Source organism: Nicrophorus vespilloides, unplaced genomic scaffold, assembly GCF_001412225.1.
Source record: "Nicrophorus vespilloides isolate i.1.1-1 unplaced genomic scaffold, Nicve_v1.0, whole genome shotgun sequence".
Taxonomy (NCBI): domain Eukaryota; kingdom Metazoa; phylum Arthropoda; class Insecta; order Coleoptera; family Silphidae; genus Nicrophorus; species Nicrophorus vespilloides.
This window is the reverse complement of record NW_017099874.1, coordinates 21249-41612: the sequence shown is the minus strand read 5'-3', so window position 1 is coordinate 41612 and position 20364 is coordinate 21249. Positions and strand designations below refer to the sequence as shown.

Here is a 20364-nt window from a genome sequence, read left to right as displayed (position 1 = left end):
AAGAATTATTATCTTCAGGACATAGATCTGATATGCTGACTATCTCTTCTAGTGATAAAAGTGTTTTCGAACCAGTTCGCAAATTATGCCGAACACTCTCATATAACGTCGATAATTCTAAAGAAAAAAATGTGAAGAAAGATTAACTTTCATAAAAATTTCCTGTATTTTCTTTTGTAAAATTTTTCCGTATAAATTTAGAAGGAATATGTTAAGATTATATTTTTCTGAAATTTAATAACCTTGTCTATGATTGTTAACGTTTTTTATAAAATTATGAATAAACATTTCAGAAAGAATATAGTAAGACTAATTATTTTTCTGAAATTTAATAAACCATTTTTTATGCGATTTTCGGTATATTGTAACTCATTGATTTACTTTTATGCGGTTTTAAAAAATTATTGAACGTATCCTTTATTCTTATACGTGTGTCTAGTCCTTTTTTGTGCGATTTATTTTTATGCGTTTTCCTGTGGAACGTATCTACCGCATAAAAAGAGAACCAAGTGTATAACTGTTTTTTTGTATTAACATTAACGTACAATGTTTCTTGGAATATTAAATGTTTCATATCTTTAGCTAATTAATTGATGATAATTTTAGAGTTGAATGATATATTGTACGTTCATATAGAAGCAAATATAATCATTTTTGATTTTATACATAATGTTAATTCGCTGAGCTTACAGCAATTTGTGTACATGTCTACGTTGTCTTTGTAATCCTTTTACAATCATTATAATATCAATTCAGTTAGTGAACACATACAGTCAATTCAAACAATTCACCAGCGACATTCTGACCCAAAATAATGTTTCTTTTTTTCTCCATTCGCATTCACCATTTACACTGTTTTGATTTATAGACTGGTCTTTCGAGACCCATCTACCGTGCGAAGCGAGCGATAGGTGTATTATTTGTTGTATACTTTTTTTTTTGCATATCGGTTGCGATGATTTATGCTGGACGCAGTGTGAAAATAACTCTCATCGGGCGCAGATATTTGTTTTGATTGGTGAACATTCCATAAATGTGGGGCATGAAAAGTTCACCCCCGCTTTCGGCCATGTTTCCAGATTCATTCATTCATTCCCACATACCGAATAAATATATGCTGCCAGCACAAATCACTCCGCTCCACCCAACACCCCTCACTTTCTATTTGCTTAATGGAGGAGGAAAAAAAAGAAGGTATATGCACATCAGATACATGGAAGTAATAGGTGTACATGCACACGACATATGTATGGAACAAATCGGATAACATGTATGGATTACGTATGATATGAATGTTGGTGTAGTCAAAATCTGTCCAATTACTTTAATAAAATAACTTTTTAAAATGATTAAATGGAAATTTTGCTAATTCAAGAATCGCAATGAAAGGTGGCTGTAGTGAAATCATTTAATTTTTGATAATTATGCATCAATATAAATATAAAAACTTTGGCGGATATATCCGCCATTCATCAGTAAATGGTTAAATGTGAATAGACTAAACAATATATAAATTATCTACTCGATTCAAAACTGTATAAAAGTATAAGTGCTTTAGAAAATTGATCGATATCGACGTTAAATAGATTAAACGAAGTAATATTTTTGAAAAGATTGTACGATCGTATCATATATTTACTCACTTAATGTAAGGAGAGAAGCGAGCTCCGCTCTTGATCTAATTTGGCCCTTACCTCTTTTATTATATAAGTCCGACGCATTGCCCACCAGCATTTATCTATAGAATCTACACAGAAATTGAATCGGAGAATCCTGTTCTCCGATAATATTGTTTGGCAATACATAATTCCATCGTCGGATTTATTTTCCTTTTTTTTGTTATGCTGCGAGAAAAGAATGTTTTTACGGTCGACGTCGAATGGAAAGCGAAAGAATAAATAAAAAAAAACAACAACAACGAGAGTGCCCCCGAGTGCTGACAATGGAAGAGAACCATTACAAAAAAAAAATGGGACCTCTCTTTCATGGACGTTGGACGCTCTGTATATATCGAAAGGAAGGGAAGCGAAGGAGATAGAGAGTATAGGGCGAAACTGCGCTTGCAAAAAAAAAATATGAAATTAATCTTTTATATTCCCTTTTTCCATTGTGCTTTAATCGCTGCGAAAGAAAAAAAAACACACGAAATAATCAATTAATCACAACAGATTTTTTTAAGGAAATTATCAAAAAATATATATATAAACAGATATTAGATGATGAAGAATTGTATTAAGTACTAAAATAATAAGAAACGGAATTGAATAACATGAGATGTTGCCTCTAGTATATTTTTTTTAGACATTAAAATTGGTAATGTTTAATAATAAAAATAAATATTTTGGTCTTTGCTCGCATTTTCAATCAATATTATTGCATTTTTGTGACGTATGTCAACATCAAATATATATTTAGGTTATTCATCAGTTTATATGTGTCATCAATTTGTAATTAAACTTTTTACCAAGAATTACTTTATAATCTGAAATTCAAAAGAGTTATTTATTATTAATAGAGAGCTGAAATTTCCTATTGAATTTTACGAATTTTATAGCTTTAGTTGACCTTTTAATCTAAACGAATACATAATTATAAATAAAATATATGAAAATGTACGTACACATATGACATTTTTTTTATGATAGAAATCAGTATTATTTTATATTTATCAATATTTATATATCTACTATATTAATGCACGTAACGTTCTATAAAATATGTATAGTAATCACATGTATAAACTAATATATTATTATACTATTTGCTATAATGTACTAAGTACATTTTCTATTTAAGATATGTGAACATATTAATGCAATGATATATTTCTTGTTCTATATTTGCATGCATTAAAAAGTAATTTGTACAGTATATATATACACTTTTGAAAATATCTGATAATACCCGTATCTTTAACAGTCTCAACGTAATCTTCTTAATCATTATTCAACATGCATGGCTGACTGTAATTGCCATTAGCGTATATATTAATCCCGTGCAGATTAACCGAACTTAATGTACGCAATTCATCCCAAGCCTAATTAAATTGAGATACTTCCCGAACGTATATTAATCTTTATAAGCTTAAATACCTATTTTTACGACAAGTGTTGTTAGTTATATAAATTCAATCTTATTTTATATCATTAAAAACAAAATTATTCTTCTGATTTTATGGATCTCTATTGCTGCAATATATCAGCAAATATAACAGTGAGTTGTCGATTTTGGATAAACGAAGAAAACGAATCTTAAAAGAATAGAAGTGAAAGCAGCAAATGTTACTATTTATACCATCAAAATTGAAATAATTATATCCAAAACAATTAGTTTTACAGGTTTAACCATGGGTTTAATTTAAGTTTTCTTACATCCAATTTTAGAAGAACTGTTTTTTTGTCATACAATTCAATATCAAGTTCTGTTTATTTTTGTTGTTATATTTTCTTCAGATTTCTCTGATTTAGTCCTAACCCTATTGTAATCTTGTTATAAACGTGTACTTTATTGAGGACATAATGACTTAATTTTCTACTTACTTCAGGTCAGCTTAAGTATTAACAGTTTTTATAGTAAAATATTTGCTCACTGAATCTGAATCTAAAATATGCAAAAGAAAAGAAATAAATTATGACGTGAAAATTTTCAAAAATGAAATACTTCCGGATTCCGAAAATACTTGCTACATTTTGTAAGAAACAAGTAATTAAAGAATTAAGTTTAACACAGTTTAAAAACTATAGATTTTGAAGAAAATCGGACTGCTTTAACGGCATTTTCATAACATTTTATAGACATTATTAAAGTCGAACTTCACATTAACTTCTCATCGGTTTTACAAAACTTGTAACTCTCCTAATTTTTTTCCTTTTATCTGTCGTGTAACGTACTTTTGGGAATTCTAGATTCATGTATTCATGATCTTAAAGTGCTTCAATTGCAGAAGGAAATTGTGGAAATGTTTTGAATTTGTTGGCTTTAGTCTTTTGGCTTACGACAATCAGCCATACTCATCACATTGTGAATTTTAGACATTTCCACGAGAACATCAAAACGTAATAGCGGTATTTAACGCATCTCGTTTGAGTCTTTGATATTTTGCAATAAATGATGCAAAATTTGCTTGCGATTATCAAAATTCTCCATATTCTTTTGCCTCAGTCGGTTTGCATTTTGAAGTTTTAGTTATGTTAGAGCAGTTAAATAATTAAGTATGTAAGACTGTCACTTTTGCAACAGTAGCGTAAAAACAAAAGTTCAACGAATTTAAACAAAGTTTAGTCATCATACACTTAGATTCATAAAAAAATCTGATAAATATGTTAAGAGAAATTAATTATTTTGAATAGTCTGGACGTGAAATTGAAATGTAGCAACAAACATATTCAAATTACTCTGCAAACCACCAATGTTTTGTAAAATATCAAAAAAGTCGTATATTTAATTAAAATAAATCTATGTTTCTCACAAATTATTCTTGTCTTGTAAATAATCTTGATTAATATGAATTTGCTTTATTGGTGTCTAATTTAGTTTCCATTTGATTTGTGTTTCAGGAACAGAGTCACAAGTCTTACAGGCCGCTGTGCGTTTTGACGTTTCGCTGGAATTATTTATTGTGGCAGTTGGAGCCGATGGGATACCATTTGGTGAATATGCTGTTGCATTCCGTCGTCTGCCTCATGTATTTCAGGTACGTTACATAACTCCCCGATTTATCGCTATTTACATTGCCCATTATGTGCATTAGCATGGAATTGTGCAAACTCGGATCCGGGCCGAAAGTCTGATGTATCTCCGCTGCGTCTGCCCACGTACATCAGTCCATATACATACACAAACTTGCATCCACATACTACACCAAATGATCCCTTTCCCATCCGATCCGAATTTTATTTCATTTCATTCTTTCGTCCGCAACGAATCATTTCTTTTATTTACAAGCCAGCTTCCGTGCGGCGAAATAAAAAAAGTTTTATTGTACTTCTGCCACCCCCTCAGAGCGGAAACTTATATAACAGAACACACACATATATATTTACACACACACCAAAGGGACCAAAGAACGATGAGAAAAAAAAGAGAAGCAAACAGCGGAAGAAGAGAGCTAAGGTTAAAAAAAAAGAGTATTTATTCTTGTATGTGCGTTTGCAGACGAAAATTTAATTTCGCTTTTGTAAACTTTCCACGATAATCTCACTTATTAATTTCTCCCATTTCTTTTTTCCGGATTCGTCCGGGTCCCGAATAATAATAATCGTAAAAAAAAAGGGGATGAAGAAATAAAGGGAAGCGTATTAATTGCATTACCATGCCTTTTCCCTCCTTTCCTCGTTACTTACATTTTTCTCCTCTTTGTCTCTCCACTCTTTCTTTTTTGGTCTTCATCTTCTGAAAGATTGCTTTGTTTTATTTCGAGGCGAGATACATACAAATTGGGTCATTATGCCGGGTGCAATTTGGAAGACGCCACATTTCCTAATTCAATTATAAACTGTACCGCAACCACCCCCTGTTACCCTCCGTCCGCAGACTTTCAATTAGCAAATATAATTGAATTGCAGAATACGATACATAAATTATACCGCTTCTCTATTTAGATTTTCACCAATTCTATTGCAATTATCAATTTATTTCCTCTTAAGTTTTACAAATCAATATAGAAATTACAATATTTATATTGTTTAATACTCACATGAAATTGTAAAAAAAAACCTTATAGTAGTTTATTAAATTGTATATAATGTATACATCATAAATAAATTCAAATATAATTATTAGTTTTGTTTGTATTTACGTTAGTAATAAAAACAAAGCCTGTATGTAATGATTGTGTGAATCGTAGAATATCCATGCTCTGTAATTGAAGGTTTGTTAGACTCTTTGAATTATGCATGTGACAATCGGTATTTATTTTGTCGGACGATGACTAACGATAGAAATAAATGCAAATTACATATTCGAAACTAAATCGGAAACGAGATTTTAATCAGATATATATTTTTTTTTGTTATTCAACTCGTGTGCATGCGTTTAAGTCCTAATGGAAGCTTCGTGACACATAATTCGTTGTGTAAATAATAAAAATGTACGTTTACTAATGGGAATAAAATCTGAATTCAGTTGTCTAAAACTTCTTGAAAACAATTCAAATAAATACTTAATGTCATTTTTATATCGCAACTATTTAATAATAAATATTTTATTACTGCTTTTAATATATATTTTTTTTATTATTATTTGTTTACAAATAAAATTGTATTTTTTTTTCCAAATTACTAATAATTATAATATTTTTCATTGTAATTATAAACTAATAATAATATTTATTGTAACAGTCAGAAAAACATTGTGAAATTAAAAAAAAAAAAAAAGGTTTTATATGAATTAGTTGGATTAAATATTAAATTATCATAAATTATACAAGTAATTATTTTAATTAAATTCGACAAATATCTATCCATAAATTAGATTTAATTATTTCGAACATATAGGTAGAAATGTACGTTTACTAATGGGAATAAAATCTGAATTCAGTTGTCTAAAACTTCTTGAAAACAATTCAAATAAATACTTAATGTCATTTTTATATCGCAACTATTTAATAATAAATATTTTATTACTGCTTTTAATATATATTTTTTTATTATTATTTGTTTACAAATAAAATTGTTTTTTTTTTCCAAATTATTAATAATTATAATATTTTTCATTGTAATTATAAACTAATAATAATATTTATTGTAACAGTCAGAAAAACATTGTGAAATTAAAAAAAAATGGTTTTATATGGATTAATTAGATTAAATATTAAATTATCATAAATTATACAAGTAATTATTTTAATTAAATTCGACAAATATCTATCCATAAATTAGATTTAATTATTTCGAACATATAGGTAGAAATGTACGTTTACTAATAGGAATAAAATCTGAATTCAGTTGTCTAAAACTTCTTGAAAACAATTCAAATAAATACTTAATGTCATTTTTATATCGCAACTATTTAATAATAAATATTTTATTACTGCTTTTATATATATTTTTTTATTATTATTTGTTTACAAATAAAATTGTATTTTTTTTTCCAAATTATTAATAATTATAATATTTTTCATTGTAATTATAAACTAATAATAATATTTATTGTAACAGTCAGAAAAACATTGTGAAATTAAAAAAAAAAAAGGTTTTATATGAATTAGTTGGATTAAATATTAAATTATCATAAATTATACAAGTAATTATTTTAATTAAATTCGACAAATATCTATCCATAAATTAGATTTAATTGTTTCGAACATATAGGTAGAAATGTGAAACATGCACAGCAGTAGTATATGGTAAATAGGTGATGTGTTAAAATCATTGCAGCAGAAAATTGCAATATCAATTAGGGACTGCACTGTACAATTGTAATTTTGCAAAATATCTGTGGGCCAGTAAATTTAATAGATTAATTGATATTTGTTGCGCTTCTGGTGCAGCCAGGTAATTTGCTTCAATTATGAATGTACGGACGGCGATTGTAATGATTCTTTGTCAATGTACAAAGCGAAATTTAACGGGAAGACAAATTAAAAAAGCCAATAAATTAATTAACGTAAACTGAACAAATTGCTGTAATTATATCATTGTGAAATCATATATTATTTCCGAATAATAGTAGTTGTTTCCGAAATAATAATTGTAATTTTTCGATGTGAAAGTTATAAAAAATAAACGCAGACTATTTTGTTGTCAAGATCGATTTGCTTAGTATAAAACGTTGATATGATACGGGTCGACCCCTTTTATGGTTATATTAATGTCTCTTGTACACGCTACGAAGTGTAAAATCATTAATTTAGTAAAATTAAAGCCTCGGCGAAAGGATATTTCGGTTACGGTAAATAAAATATGACACCAACTGAAATTCAAGTTTGCTACTTTATATAATACATTTAATTCTTGCTTTCGTGCAAAACTAAGTCGGGGTGGATTTCCTTTTTTTTTATATACTTCTGTAGGGTGGGGTTATCGTAATGTGTAGGTGGAAAAAAATGTATGAATGTACATTGTGTTTGATAAATGATACGATGAATATTAAAGCAAAGTGAGATTAAATCGATGGAAATGGAACGTACTTTGCATGAAATATAGCGAGAAATGGATGCAGACGCACAAAAAATCTATTTACATTTTATAAAATACTTGTATTTTATATTAAAAAAAAAATCTCTAATGATACCCAGATCAGTGGGAGAAGTACTCTTCTTTAGGAAAAAAAATATATAAAGTAATGATTTATTGCAAAAATAATTAAAAATTAAATCTGTTTACAACACTGGAAAAAAAAAACACTTCAAATCAAATTAATGATTTTAATATCGATCGTTCAGAATTATTACAATATGATAATATTTATTAAATCCATTGTATTTTTCTGTGTTTTGTGTTCATTTTGATTCATTAAACTTTCTTTAAATGTATTAAAGAAGGCGAGAACGTAACATGTCAAAATAAAATAGTTTTGTGAACTTAGAAATGAAATTACAATACAAAATTTGTTGTTTTTTTAATATGTATACAGTAGAACCTGGCTTAACGAGCGACGTTTCGCATAACGAATAACAATGAGAAGAGAAGTCCCGGATTGTTCAATCTGGAAATTTTGGAACGGATTAAACTCGTAAGCGAGGTTTCACTGTACAAATATTATTTCTCGAACGTATCTATAGGAATTTTAGTTTACTTATTTACAATTTGTTAAAATTCTTTCATACTTTACCCTTCAGTTTTTATAATTTCCCGAGAATTCTCGGTTGTTTTGCAGATACTTAAACTAATCAAATGGAATTGAACAATGTATATGATTTTACCTGTATCCATAGTGACTTTACCCTTTATATTTAAACACTTGAAAATCGCAATATAGGTGTACTTGATTCATGTAAGTCAATTCGTGACATAATGAAAAATTCTTTCAATTCGTTGTGAATTTTGATATTATGATGCTATATAATAAACAAATGTTTATAGAATCGCACGCAGTTAGAACCAATGATTCTTCAGTCACTATCCACGCAACTAGTTTGTAATTCAAATACGTAAATCAATTAAATAGAATCGAACAATGTATTTGATTTCACTAGCCTTTTATATTTAAACACTTGAAAATCGCATGTACTTGATGCATGAACCATATAAATCATTTCGTGTCAATAATGTGAAGAAATTAAAGTATATTACATAATGAAAAATTCTTTCCATTCGTAGTGAATGTAGTGAATATTATGATGCTATCTAATAAACAAATGTTTATAGAACCCCATGCAGTTAGAACCAATGATTCTTCAGTAACTATTAGAGCCTTAATTTATCACTCAAAGAGCCGCATGCGGCTCATTTGTATAGCATATACGTAAACCAATTAAATGAAATCGCACAATGTATTTGATTTCACTCTATATCCATAGTGACTTTGCCTTTTATATTTAAACACTTGAAAATCGCAATATGGATGTACTTGATCCATGAACCATATAAATAAATTCTCAAGAAATATGTCAATAAAATAACGAAATTGAAATAAAATGAAAAAAATCTTTCAATACGTAGTGAATATTGCTAGAGACTTTCAGATATAATTAATTTTATTCTTTGCGAATGCAACGTGCGAATGTTGGAGAAGATGGGAGAGGCTATGCATAAATTGTTGGGGGCCGAAATAGGAAGAGAAATATACGTTCTGAAATATATGGCAATACTCGTACAGAGATGCAATTCTATATACGAAAGCCGCATTTTCCCCAACCTTATATTTATTTATTAGTTTCGGGGAGCGAACATAAAAATAAATGGGGACCGGGGTTCTTCCTGTACCTTCGTCTCTCCACCGACCGTCTCCTCCTCCATTTTAATGCTTAATTTATTCATGAAAAATGAAAATTATAAATTGTGAAGTGGTTAAGGCCCGGCAATGTATGCAAATCCAACTCAACTGATGTATACAACACACTGTATATGTGCTCTCCCTTTTTGTCTGTCCTACTTCTCTCTCTCTCTCGCTCAAGCTGTTTTTTTATTTATTATTTTCCATCCCACAAACTCATTCTTGCTCTCGCAATCGAGTGCATAAATCAGGCAACGCAATACTGGAAAACGAATTGCGAGAATTGCCTATTATAAATTGCCAATGTCGAAACAATTCAAAGAGCTGCACTATACACTGTGACAATATAAACCGAAAACAATCATAATATTAATTGCAACGTGTTCATTGTTTAATTACTTTTATTTATTTTGTCCCACATTTATATTAATTAATTCATTTTTATTTTCGTTTCACTAATTAACTTTTTGTGAAATTTACGACTACTAAATAAATAAAAAAATTATTAGTGTAATTAAATAAATTTTGCTGCAACGACAAACAAATGAAACACAAGTACTACTTATGACCCTTTTATAAAATTTAAAAGAAAGTATTAATTTTTACAAAGGAGTTGCATGGGTTGCCTTTGAGTTATTAATTACGGCTCTCATAGTTACTGAAGAATCTGGTTCTATAAACATTTGTTTATTATATATAATCATAATTTTAACATTCACTATGAATTGAAGGAATTTTTCATTATATAATATACTTTAATTTCTTCACATTATTGACATATTTCTCAAGAAGTGACTCATATGATTAATGAATCAAGTACACCCATATTGCGATTTTCAATTGTTTAAATATAAAGTCACTATGGATACAGGTAAAATCATATACATTGTTCAATTCCATTTGATTAGTTTAAGTATCTACAAAACAACCGAGAATTCTCGGGAAATTATAAAAACTGAAGGGTAATGTATGAAAGAAGTTAAACAAATTGTAAATAATTAAACTAAAATTCCTATAGAAACACTCGGGAAATATTATTTATACAGGGGAACCTCGCTTAACGAGTTTAAACCGTCCCAAAATTTCCAGATTTTTGCACTTATAGTGAAATACTCGTATAGTGAAACAAATTCAAAAATACACATAATTTGTGTTCACAAGTTTTAAAAATGATGTAGCAGGTGAGCAATCCGGGACTTCTCTTCTCATTGTTACTCGTTAACACTTACAAACAGTTTGGACAGTTTTTTAAACAACTCGAATATATTTGTTTTGCTTGGACAAAAAAAACACCTTTTTCTTTTGGATGTAGGAATCAGCTGGCATGATATTTGTAATGAGGATTTCAAGATTTCTGAGAATATTTTGGATCATACACTTATTTTACCAAACATATAAATCTAGTGTTGATACCAGCAATATTTAATATACAATGAAATAAAGACATTGGCACATTTTTGCATCTAAACCTGCTTTAGTCTCACAGAAATGTATAAAATCTGTTTTTGTAAATCAAATTTATTTGATATTCCAAGAACGTATTTGGAATAGACAGGTCAAATTGACCTAAAATATACTCTACAATGCAATAAAAACCTCTCGTCGCAACTGTTTTGCTCCTACTGAAAAGTGCACTAGAAAAAACTATAATAACTAGACCCACCTTCTTCTGTTTTTAACCATATTGAATTATTGAATTTTCAGACATTAGATAATCAATGTTCGTTCGTTAAATATAGAATTACAAAGCGGACGTTAATGAACAATGATCGAATTCCTATTATATTATTACGTGAGATAATTTAATTAATGGATAGATAGATTCCAGTGTCACAGGCGCTCCGGTAAATATAGGGCCTTCTCACCCTGTTATGGTTCACGTTCGAGTGCAATATATAATTTAAAAGCATTTTACCGTTTTCATAGAGAAGCAAACCGCGCTAAATGCTTTGAATAAATAATCATAATATGCGATGGATTTATATTTGCATAATACCACGTTTAAACTGGGTGGGTGGACAAGCATTCGGGACTGAGTGCTGCGGTTCGAAACGCTGCTGCCGCATTTATATCAAACCTGAAATAAATATATTCTGTTCGGTTTCATTTTAAAATAAACAAATAGATAACTATGGTACTGTGAAAAATGTATTATTCAATATATCCTATACAAAGGATCCAATACCACATGCACAAATGCTGCTTAAAATTGAATTTGTATTTTTTTGATTATAATATTTTATGTTTTATTAGGAACAATATCGATTAGATTTAATTTTTAAATTTCTTTATTTAATTGCTAAATTGAGATATTAATTCTCAAAATGATGATTCCAAGAAAACGTAGTTCATACAAATTGGGCGGATATATCCGCCGAAGTTTGTATCTATACAGTAAACAATACATTAGAAATACATAAAAAAAACAGTTGCATTTCGTGAGTTTTAGACAATTATAAGGAAAATGTGGAGAAAAGGCATATATTTAGATATGGTTAATTCAATGTAGTTTTAATATCCTAATTGAATTTGATAAATTCTTGAAAAGTGTTACAAAATTATGAAGTTTACTGTTTTATTAAACAGACAGGATGAATATAGCGATGCATGTAGTGACATTAGTGGGTCATGGTAATCCTGAAATAATATTATTTGAGCTGCTAGGATTAAAATGTCGAGGCAGTTTATATTTTGATCTCTGCAGGAACTTTGCGTTATAGATTAGGTTCAGTATTAGTAGTCATAACAAGTACGTGCATGTACAACGATATTGAATAATGTAGGTGATGCTCAACATCCGCGCAAAATTGATAATATAAAATATACATGGTAATAGTAATGACTGGCTGGCTGGATCCGAAATGTGATTAATACTACAATATTCAGGGAGTCACTCGAGCAATATTCATTCGTATAGTTAAGCTAAATTTATAAGATAAAACTTTTAGGCTAATTATCCCCCCGCCGTTCCCCCCTGTTTTAGTTTGGCGAACTAATACATGCATGCCTGCTTCGGAAACTATAATATCTTTGGTCTCTCTGAAATTTCAGAATGTGCTCCATGTTTCTGCCAGAGTTATCAAGTTTTGTCGCCGCCATGCTGTTCGCAGTCCATCCAATTCACGTGGAAGCGGTAAGATTATTTAACTTTTTACACATCTCTTATTTACAGCATATAATAAAATTATTCAAAATGTTGGATTTGTATTTAGGGCAATTACAACCCTAATTAGCTTCCGGACCCGGAGGGGTAATGAGCTACTTTTATAATTGTTAATTGAATTCGTAAATCGAGAGGGGAGTAGGCCCGGAGAGGTTTGGAGGAGGCCCCATTAGCCGAAGGCCGGAATCCGGGAGTCGGAAGTGGAGTTTTTGTTCATGCAGCTATTCCATTAACCCTAACGACAGTTGGCTCATAAGCGCCTCCACTCGAATAATGGAAATAAATAAATACCGAATCAAATTTGCGAGAGGTCCTCTGCGTCAACTAATTATTCCTTATTCCATTGCGTTCTAGACTTGGTGACTTCGTTACATTACGTGGCCGAGTTTCCAACATTTCCCCGATTGTTTCAATTTCGGTCCTTAATTAATAATTAGTGAGTTAATGTGAAAAGCCTTTGTCCATTAAGTCTGCATATAAATATTTGCTCGTTAGCGTCGAAATCAATTTCGAATTACATTACGGAAATTTAATGAAATTTCTGAGGCGTATCAATTAAAAAATAACAAAGTTCCACCTGATTCTACAAAATTTCAAAATACTTTGGCACGTAAATATAGACCAAAAATATTTCAGTTATTCAACTTTAAATAATAAATAAATTGTTTAATTACATCAATACATCAACATTCATTAACTAATATGAATCAATTTGTACTTCAGATATGGTTGTAGCTTGTGGTCTTATTTACTTCCCGCCGTTAACCACCAAAAGCAAAGTTAATTTAAATCGATTTATTTTATAATTACAACGTTCAATCTTATATATTTTGAACTAAATTAAATGTTGATTCAAATATTTCAAGCTTAAATTAAATTCAAACTGGATTAAAGTAATATAAATTGATATCCAGTTGAAAACTTTTGTGAAATCTACAAAATTAATTGTTTTTAAGTGGTTAAAAAGTTCAAACGCAAATTATTGTTTCGTTACTTTTCGAATAAATTAAAATCAATTTCATTATGATAAATATGGGACTCTCTAAAAAACTTCAAAATAAAGAAAGAAGTAACAATTAAAATATAAATAGTAAACAAAATTGTTGAATGAAAAGCGTGTGGAATTTTTTGAATAATTGATAAAATGAAATATAGTTTGGAAGTACGCTGTAAGTTAAAGGCCTGTCAAAATGGATGGACGTTTTAAAAACGTGTTTATGAGTTTTGCGGTTTTAGTTAATTAAATCCGAAACTTCCCAGTTTTGATAAACGTCGCGATGAAATGAAACTCGGATGGCGAGGGTGAATATACACACCAACTTTGAGTAATGTCTCGTGAATAGCTGGGGCAATCCTTCTCATTCAACTCGCCGCCTGAAGGAAGACAACACGGGGCTTGTGTGTGAGATAGAAAGAGACAGAGAGAGAGAGAAGGGAAGAGTATAAAGACGAAGCCCGGTCGTCGCGAAGATACGATATTAAAAGAAACTCACAGGAGGAAAAGTAATTACTTTCCATTCCACCTTTGCCTGGATTAGAAATAATAACAAATTTAATTTTTCATAGCGTCTCCATTTCAAGAAAAGCTCGAGAAGAAAAGTCCGCAAGGGCGGAAAACGCTTTTCTAAACGCCTTTTTTATTTTTATGTGCAACGTCGTGTCTTTACCGCTAAGGAGAGCGTTTACTAAATTAAATATGTAATTCCAGGTAACTGGAGTAGTCGGAAGAGCTGAAACCTTATCTTCGGTGTTCTTCCTGGCTGCTTTCATGCTGTACACCAAAGCTTCGAGGAATAAAAGAAATACGGGTGAGTTTGAGTAAATAAATAAATAAGTCAACCCCAATCCCAGCGGACCGACGCAGCGGCTCCAATTACGGCGATTCGAACAATTCATAATGGTTTCATTATTTACATACGCCAGTTCACTCCAATATTATTGTAAAATGTGTTTTCGAACCATAAATATTCTAGTGCGCCGTGACAACAATAGGCAATGTTTAAAGTCAAGTCCCCAACGGTCATGAGGTGAAAATAGCAAATAAATTATTTATTTATCTTTGTTTACCCTCAAGTCTGCCACCTCCAGGAATGTACAACGAAAAAATGTATAAAAGAAAACTAAGCGGACTAACGTTTACGTTGTGTTTTTTTTTTTCATCTGCTGCGTCCACCGCCCCTCTGATCCTGCTACCCCCTTTAGATCCACCGTATATATATATACACACACTTTTTTTTTTGCTTCAGACTTAATTACACTCTCACGTGAAGTGCTTTTATAATTTATTCCGAACACGAAACATGCAACCGCTCTTTTTTACCCCGGCATTCCGTTTCGTGTAATTCCCGGTGCCGACAGTAAAGCCCCCTTTCCGTTAGCGCAAAAAGGCCCCCCCTATTGATTTGTGATCGGAATATTATTAAACTGGGCGGATGATGTTTAAAGTTTTTTTTATTTTTTTTTTCGTTGCTGTTTTCATTTGCATTCGGTTTGGGCACTAAGTCCGAACTCCCAACTGAACAATTCAATCGTTAATCTTTATCGATTTGACATACAATCCCTTTTTTTTAATATAAAATGAACTTGTTTACATATCTCTGTAGACTAATGATGTTCGTACATTATATATGAGGATCAGAGTGGGCGTATGATATATTCGCAGCACGTAAGCTTCAGAGACAGAATATGAATTTTTTTTGTATGTGGTTATTTTATCGAAAATTTAATTCAGATCAATATAAAAGTAAAAATACCTATTTTGGACTTACGTTTAAGCACACTAAAGTCAAATTAATAGAAAAAAGTGAAATAAAAAGTATGGAATTAATCAGTTAAAATTTAAAACTAGTTTTTTTTCTATAATTTAGAGACACAAATGTAGAAAATTATATAAATTTATTATACATACTAAATGCGTCATAGTTTTGATCACATTTCTTTGTTCCCTGTTTATTTCTAGGGTAAAATTGTAAAAGCAACATTAAAAAAGTAAAACTTGTATCTTAATAACTTCTTATAATTATTAAAACTTTAAATATTTCACTGCGTGTCTTTTATGAATTTGGAAATATACGTAAAATCATATTTAATTTTGACAAACTTAACTTAATAAATTGAAAGAAACTGATATAAAATCAATTATATAAAAAAAGAAAATTAACTTAATTTTATTTCTGGATAAATTTAGAAGTTTCTTTCATATTGATGTAACCACGCATTAGAGGTAGACACAATGCCATTATCCTATCAGTTGTTGCATGATGTTAACCTGTCAGAGTTGATTAATTTATGATACTTCATGCACTTAATATGAATAGCCATCATATAAATTACCATCTTCCTACAACAGCACATGCTCAATAGACTAAAAATTCACATGAAGAAAGTTTAAGGGAAATAAAAAGACATCATCGTTGCCAATGAGCAGCAACGCAAGCCATTATTCCGACTCAAATTGGCCTATCATCATTTCATCTTGAATAATTAAACGGAAGGAAAATGATACTCGCCTTCTTGCATAACGATTCCGACGAGAGAGAGCGTTATTAGTGAAATTACAGAAATTAGTATTGGCACTGCAGCATTAATATCTAATTATTTTAATTTTAGGTTTTTGAGCAATTAATATTTTAGATTGCACCGTTTCAAGCGCAACGTATTATAAATTAATACGTTTAAAACCTTTCGTCGCATTCATTTCCATTTCTCTTGTTACTTGTTTCCGTAATGGTCTTTAATCATTTATAATATTACATAATAAATATAGTTTTAATTATCAATGCGAACAGTACAGTTGTAAATAAAGCACAACGTTCGAAATGGACACAGTTTGAAAAGTATACAAAATTAATTAGCTTTTTGCTAAATGTTTGAAATTAAATTGGATTTTAATTTATTTTAGTTAATGTACACATCGAATTGCGTTTCATACGTATTTCTTTACATAACCAACAATAACAACAACATTTACAAATATAAATTTGAAAAAAAAATACACATTAATCGTAAATCTATTTACTTAAAAAAGTTTATAAATTAACTACCAGAAAAATATTATCAGATGCAAGTGTATTATACTAGATTATTAATTACGATTCATAAAATTATTCAAGTTTATATTGGAATTTGTACTTATTTATTTCTTGCTTGTTGGAGCATGAATGATATACATACATTTTTATTAATATTAATAATTCAATTATTGTACATGAGATATTTATTTTGAAGAATATGAAATTCTTGTGATAAATATGTTGGTCTTATTAAAAAAATATATGAAGAAAATAATTTGAAATGAACAGAAATAACTGTGTGTTATAAAGCGATTCGGCTGCAACAGATTTCGCATTCCGCGAGCGAATAAAAATACCTGAAATCATTATATAAGAATATATATGTGCGCTTAGGAAAGACAAACAAAAGGAAATTAAAAAGAAAAGTATAATGAAATGGAACCTTAAAAAGGGCAGCAGCTTTCAAAGAAACTAATTACAGAATGAATGGTTCCATTGTTTCAGGTTGGAAATATATGTGCATGTCGATGGCATCCATAGCGACGGCGATGCTGTGCAAAGAACAAGGAATTACGGTGGCCGGAGTCTGTGCAGCCTATGAAATATTCGTCTCACAAAAGGTAAGTTTTTGGCAACAAAAAATGGATTTTGCAATTTAATTAAGATTGCACATTTCCTCAATTTCCACATGGAAACAGGTCGAAGGATTTCCATTTCTCTGGCAACAACAAACGCGGAAAATGAAATAATAAAACTATTCGATATATATATTTAGCTGGAAAAGTGCCAGAGTATGAAGCTAAGAGAAGTGTTTATATTCTGTTTAAGTGTACAAGAGATTAAATAAAAGCGGGTTTCTTTTCTCCGTGCTTTTCGCCCTCTTTTCTCTTTCTGTCTCTCGCACCGCTTGTATATATATATTTGTATTTTTTTTTTCTGATAAAGAGAGAATTTGTTGGGCTTATCTCATAGTTTTTCTCTCTCTCTGGCCCTTTCTTTGCAAGAGCAGGAAGATTTAGTGCGGCAATTTATTTCCCTTGAATAAATACTTCTACAAGTGAGATTTATTTATATAATGTCCATACGAAGTGGGTCCGGTTCGGAAATGAGTTGAAGAAGAACAAAAAAAAATATATAGAGGAGCCGAAAAAGTGTTACAATGAGGTGGAAAGAGAAACCCCCCTTTGATTAATACCTCCGAGGTGGGTTTTTGCCGGCCAAAAATGGGTTTTAATTGATTACCACCGCGGTGGTAACTGCAAGGGAATAACGTTTGTTAGGGGTGTCGGGGATTAAATCGATCGTGGATATAAATTCCGTTTGGCACAGTTTGGTCCTTTGCTGCTGCACGGCATACTGTACGTCAATAAATTATCACTATTCTATTAAACATTCTACATTACAGATTCAATTTAGAAAATATTTTATTTATTTATATATTTTGAATAACTTAAGATAATTTTTAATGATCATTGACAAAAATAATCGGCATTAAATTATCCCTGATTGTCACAAATAATAAAAATGTATATATTGGATATTATGAGACTGGTGCCCTTTCATTGACATTTTCTTTCAAACGTGCTATAGAGTAGACTCTTAGCTCTTTCAAAACCACTTTGTTTCCATAACTAGTTTTTACTCATTCACATTCTCTAAAGGTCTATTCACGGCACCATACAAAGTTTGCATTTACAGTACTAAGAATAAAATACAACAAATGTACTTACACATTTTAAGTATTTAAACAGGATTTAATTAAGCATAATTACTCAAATTAACTATTGATCATACTTTCCGTAATTGACAAATTAACAAAATTTAAGTTTACCTTATTTTATAAGTAAATCCCATTTATATATTATTTTTCAATAAAAAAAAAGTCGAGTCTGTAAATAATTACTGTTTCATAAATATGTTGTTATATGATAGACTTATTATGAAAGTATAATAATGTACGGAGACTCTAATTGATTTAAATCGGTTTAACCTTATTATTTTAAATGAGAATTTATGTTGCATCCACGAGAGAGCTTTTTCCATTACGTCGTTGTCCTACATCTCTCGGTTGCACAGCTCTATCGATTATAGGTCTTAAGACCATATTTATGAGTATAAGAGAGCAAATATTGATTTCGCCTGTATTTTTGTTTCAGATTCGATTGTCCGATTTAAAGTACATGATTAAATCGGCGAAGTCTTCGTATCACTTGCCCTGGTCAAGCGAAGCCACGAAAAGGCTGAGCGCATTAGGTCTGACCACGGTATGTCTTCTTCTGGCTAGATTGCAGATAATGGGTTCGCAATTACCAGTTTTCACGAGGTTCGATAATCCTGCGTCCGTGGCCCCGACCCCATCCAGGCAACTCACTTATCATTATTTGATAAGCGTCAACTTGTGGTTGCTACTGTTTCCTTGCGATCTCTGCTGCGATTGGACGATGGGCACTGTACCTTTGGTGGAGTCCTTCCTCGATCCCAGGAACCTATCCACTGTGGCTGCCTACGTCTTCCTTGCTCTGTTGGTCATTGCTGCATTCACAACGGAGAACAAACAGCAGAGCGTTATCATAATAATGGTGAGCATTTCGTCTAGAAACAATTAAGTCAATTTTCCGGGCAGCTGTCGGAGAATGTTGTGTTGTTGCATTTTGCGAAAGGCTTGGACTACTAATGTGTGCGAGTAAATAGCGGTCCCGCATTCGGGAATGCAGGAATTCCCTCCAATCCCCCGAGTGCATATCCTAAATCCCGCCGTAAATGACCCCCCCGCTCACGATTTATATTCCATTTTAAGCCCATTCTCCTGTATACATCCCATATCAACTGCGGGGAAAAGGCACAAACAAAATTTCATAAACCCAAAGAATTATTTACAATGAAATGTATTTAAATTGGACTTTACGCTCACCATTAATCAACATTTAAACTGCATTTCTATCTTGGTGAAAGAGAATTTCTAACTTCAATTTCATGAAGCGTTTCACACATGTACTCTGGGAGCTAGTTTTTCTGCACCATCAGCAACACGACTTACTTGGAAACTTCAAGTGATTGATTTTCTATTTAACGTCAGACAAAGTAAAACTTGATCAAAGCATCTAAATGTCCTAGTTCTTGTGCAATTACAATTTTAAATTGCTTTCGTATAGTAGAAGTAAATACTATACATCTATTTTATACATATATTGGTTACAAAGCATTTTTTCAAATTTGAACTCGAATTACAGTCAAACGGCTAAAACCACAGTAATATATCGATACTTGCTAAATGCATGAAATGTAAAAACACTGCTTTTTCGAGCATTTTTT

General features: G+C 30.6%; 1 protein-coding gene across 1 annotated transcript in view; it reads left to right on the top strand.

Annotated features, from left to right (window-relative positions):
• The window catches only part of LOC108565945 (transmembrane and TPR repeat-containing protein CG4050-like), a 33011-nt gene that overhangs the window by 7299 nt on the left and 5348 nt on the right, over window positions 1–20364 (top strand). Inside the window, exons 2-6 of the mRNA XM_017925630.1 lie at window positions 4557–4693; window positions 12928–13009; window positions 14748–14847; window positions 17557–17672; window positions 19209–19631. Of these exons, the coding sequence (XP_017781119.1) occupies window positions 4557–4693; window positions 12928–13009; window positions 14748–14847; window positions 17557–17672; window positions 19209–19631 (858 nt within the window). The remainder of the gene's footprint in view (window positions 1–4556; window positions 4694–12927; window positions 13010–14747; window positions 14848–17556; window positions 17673–19208; window positions 19632–20364) is intronic.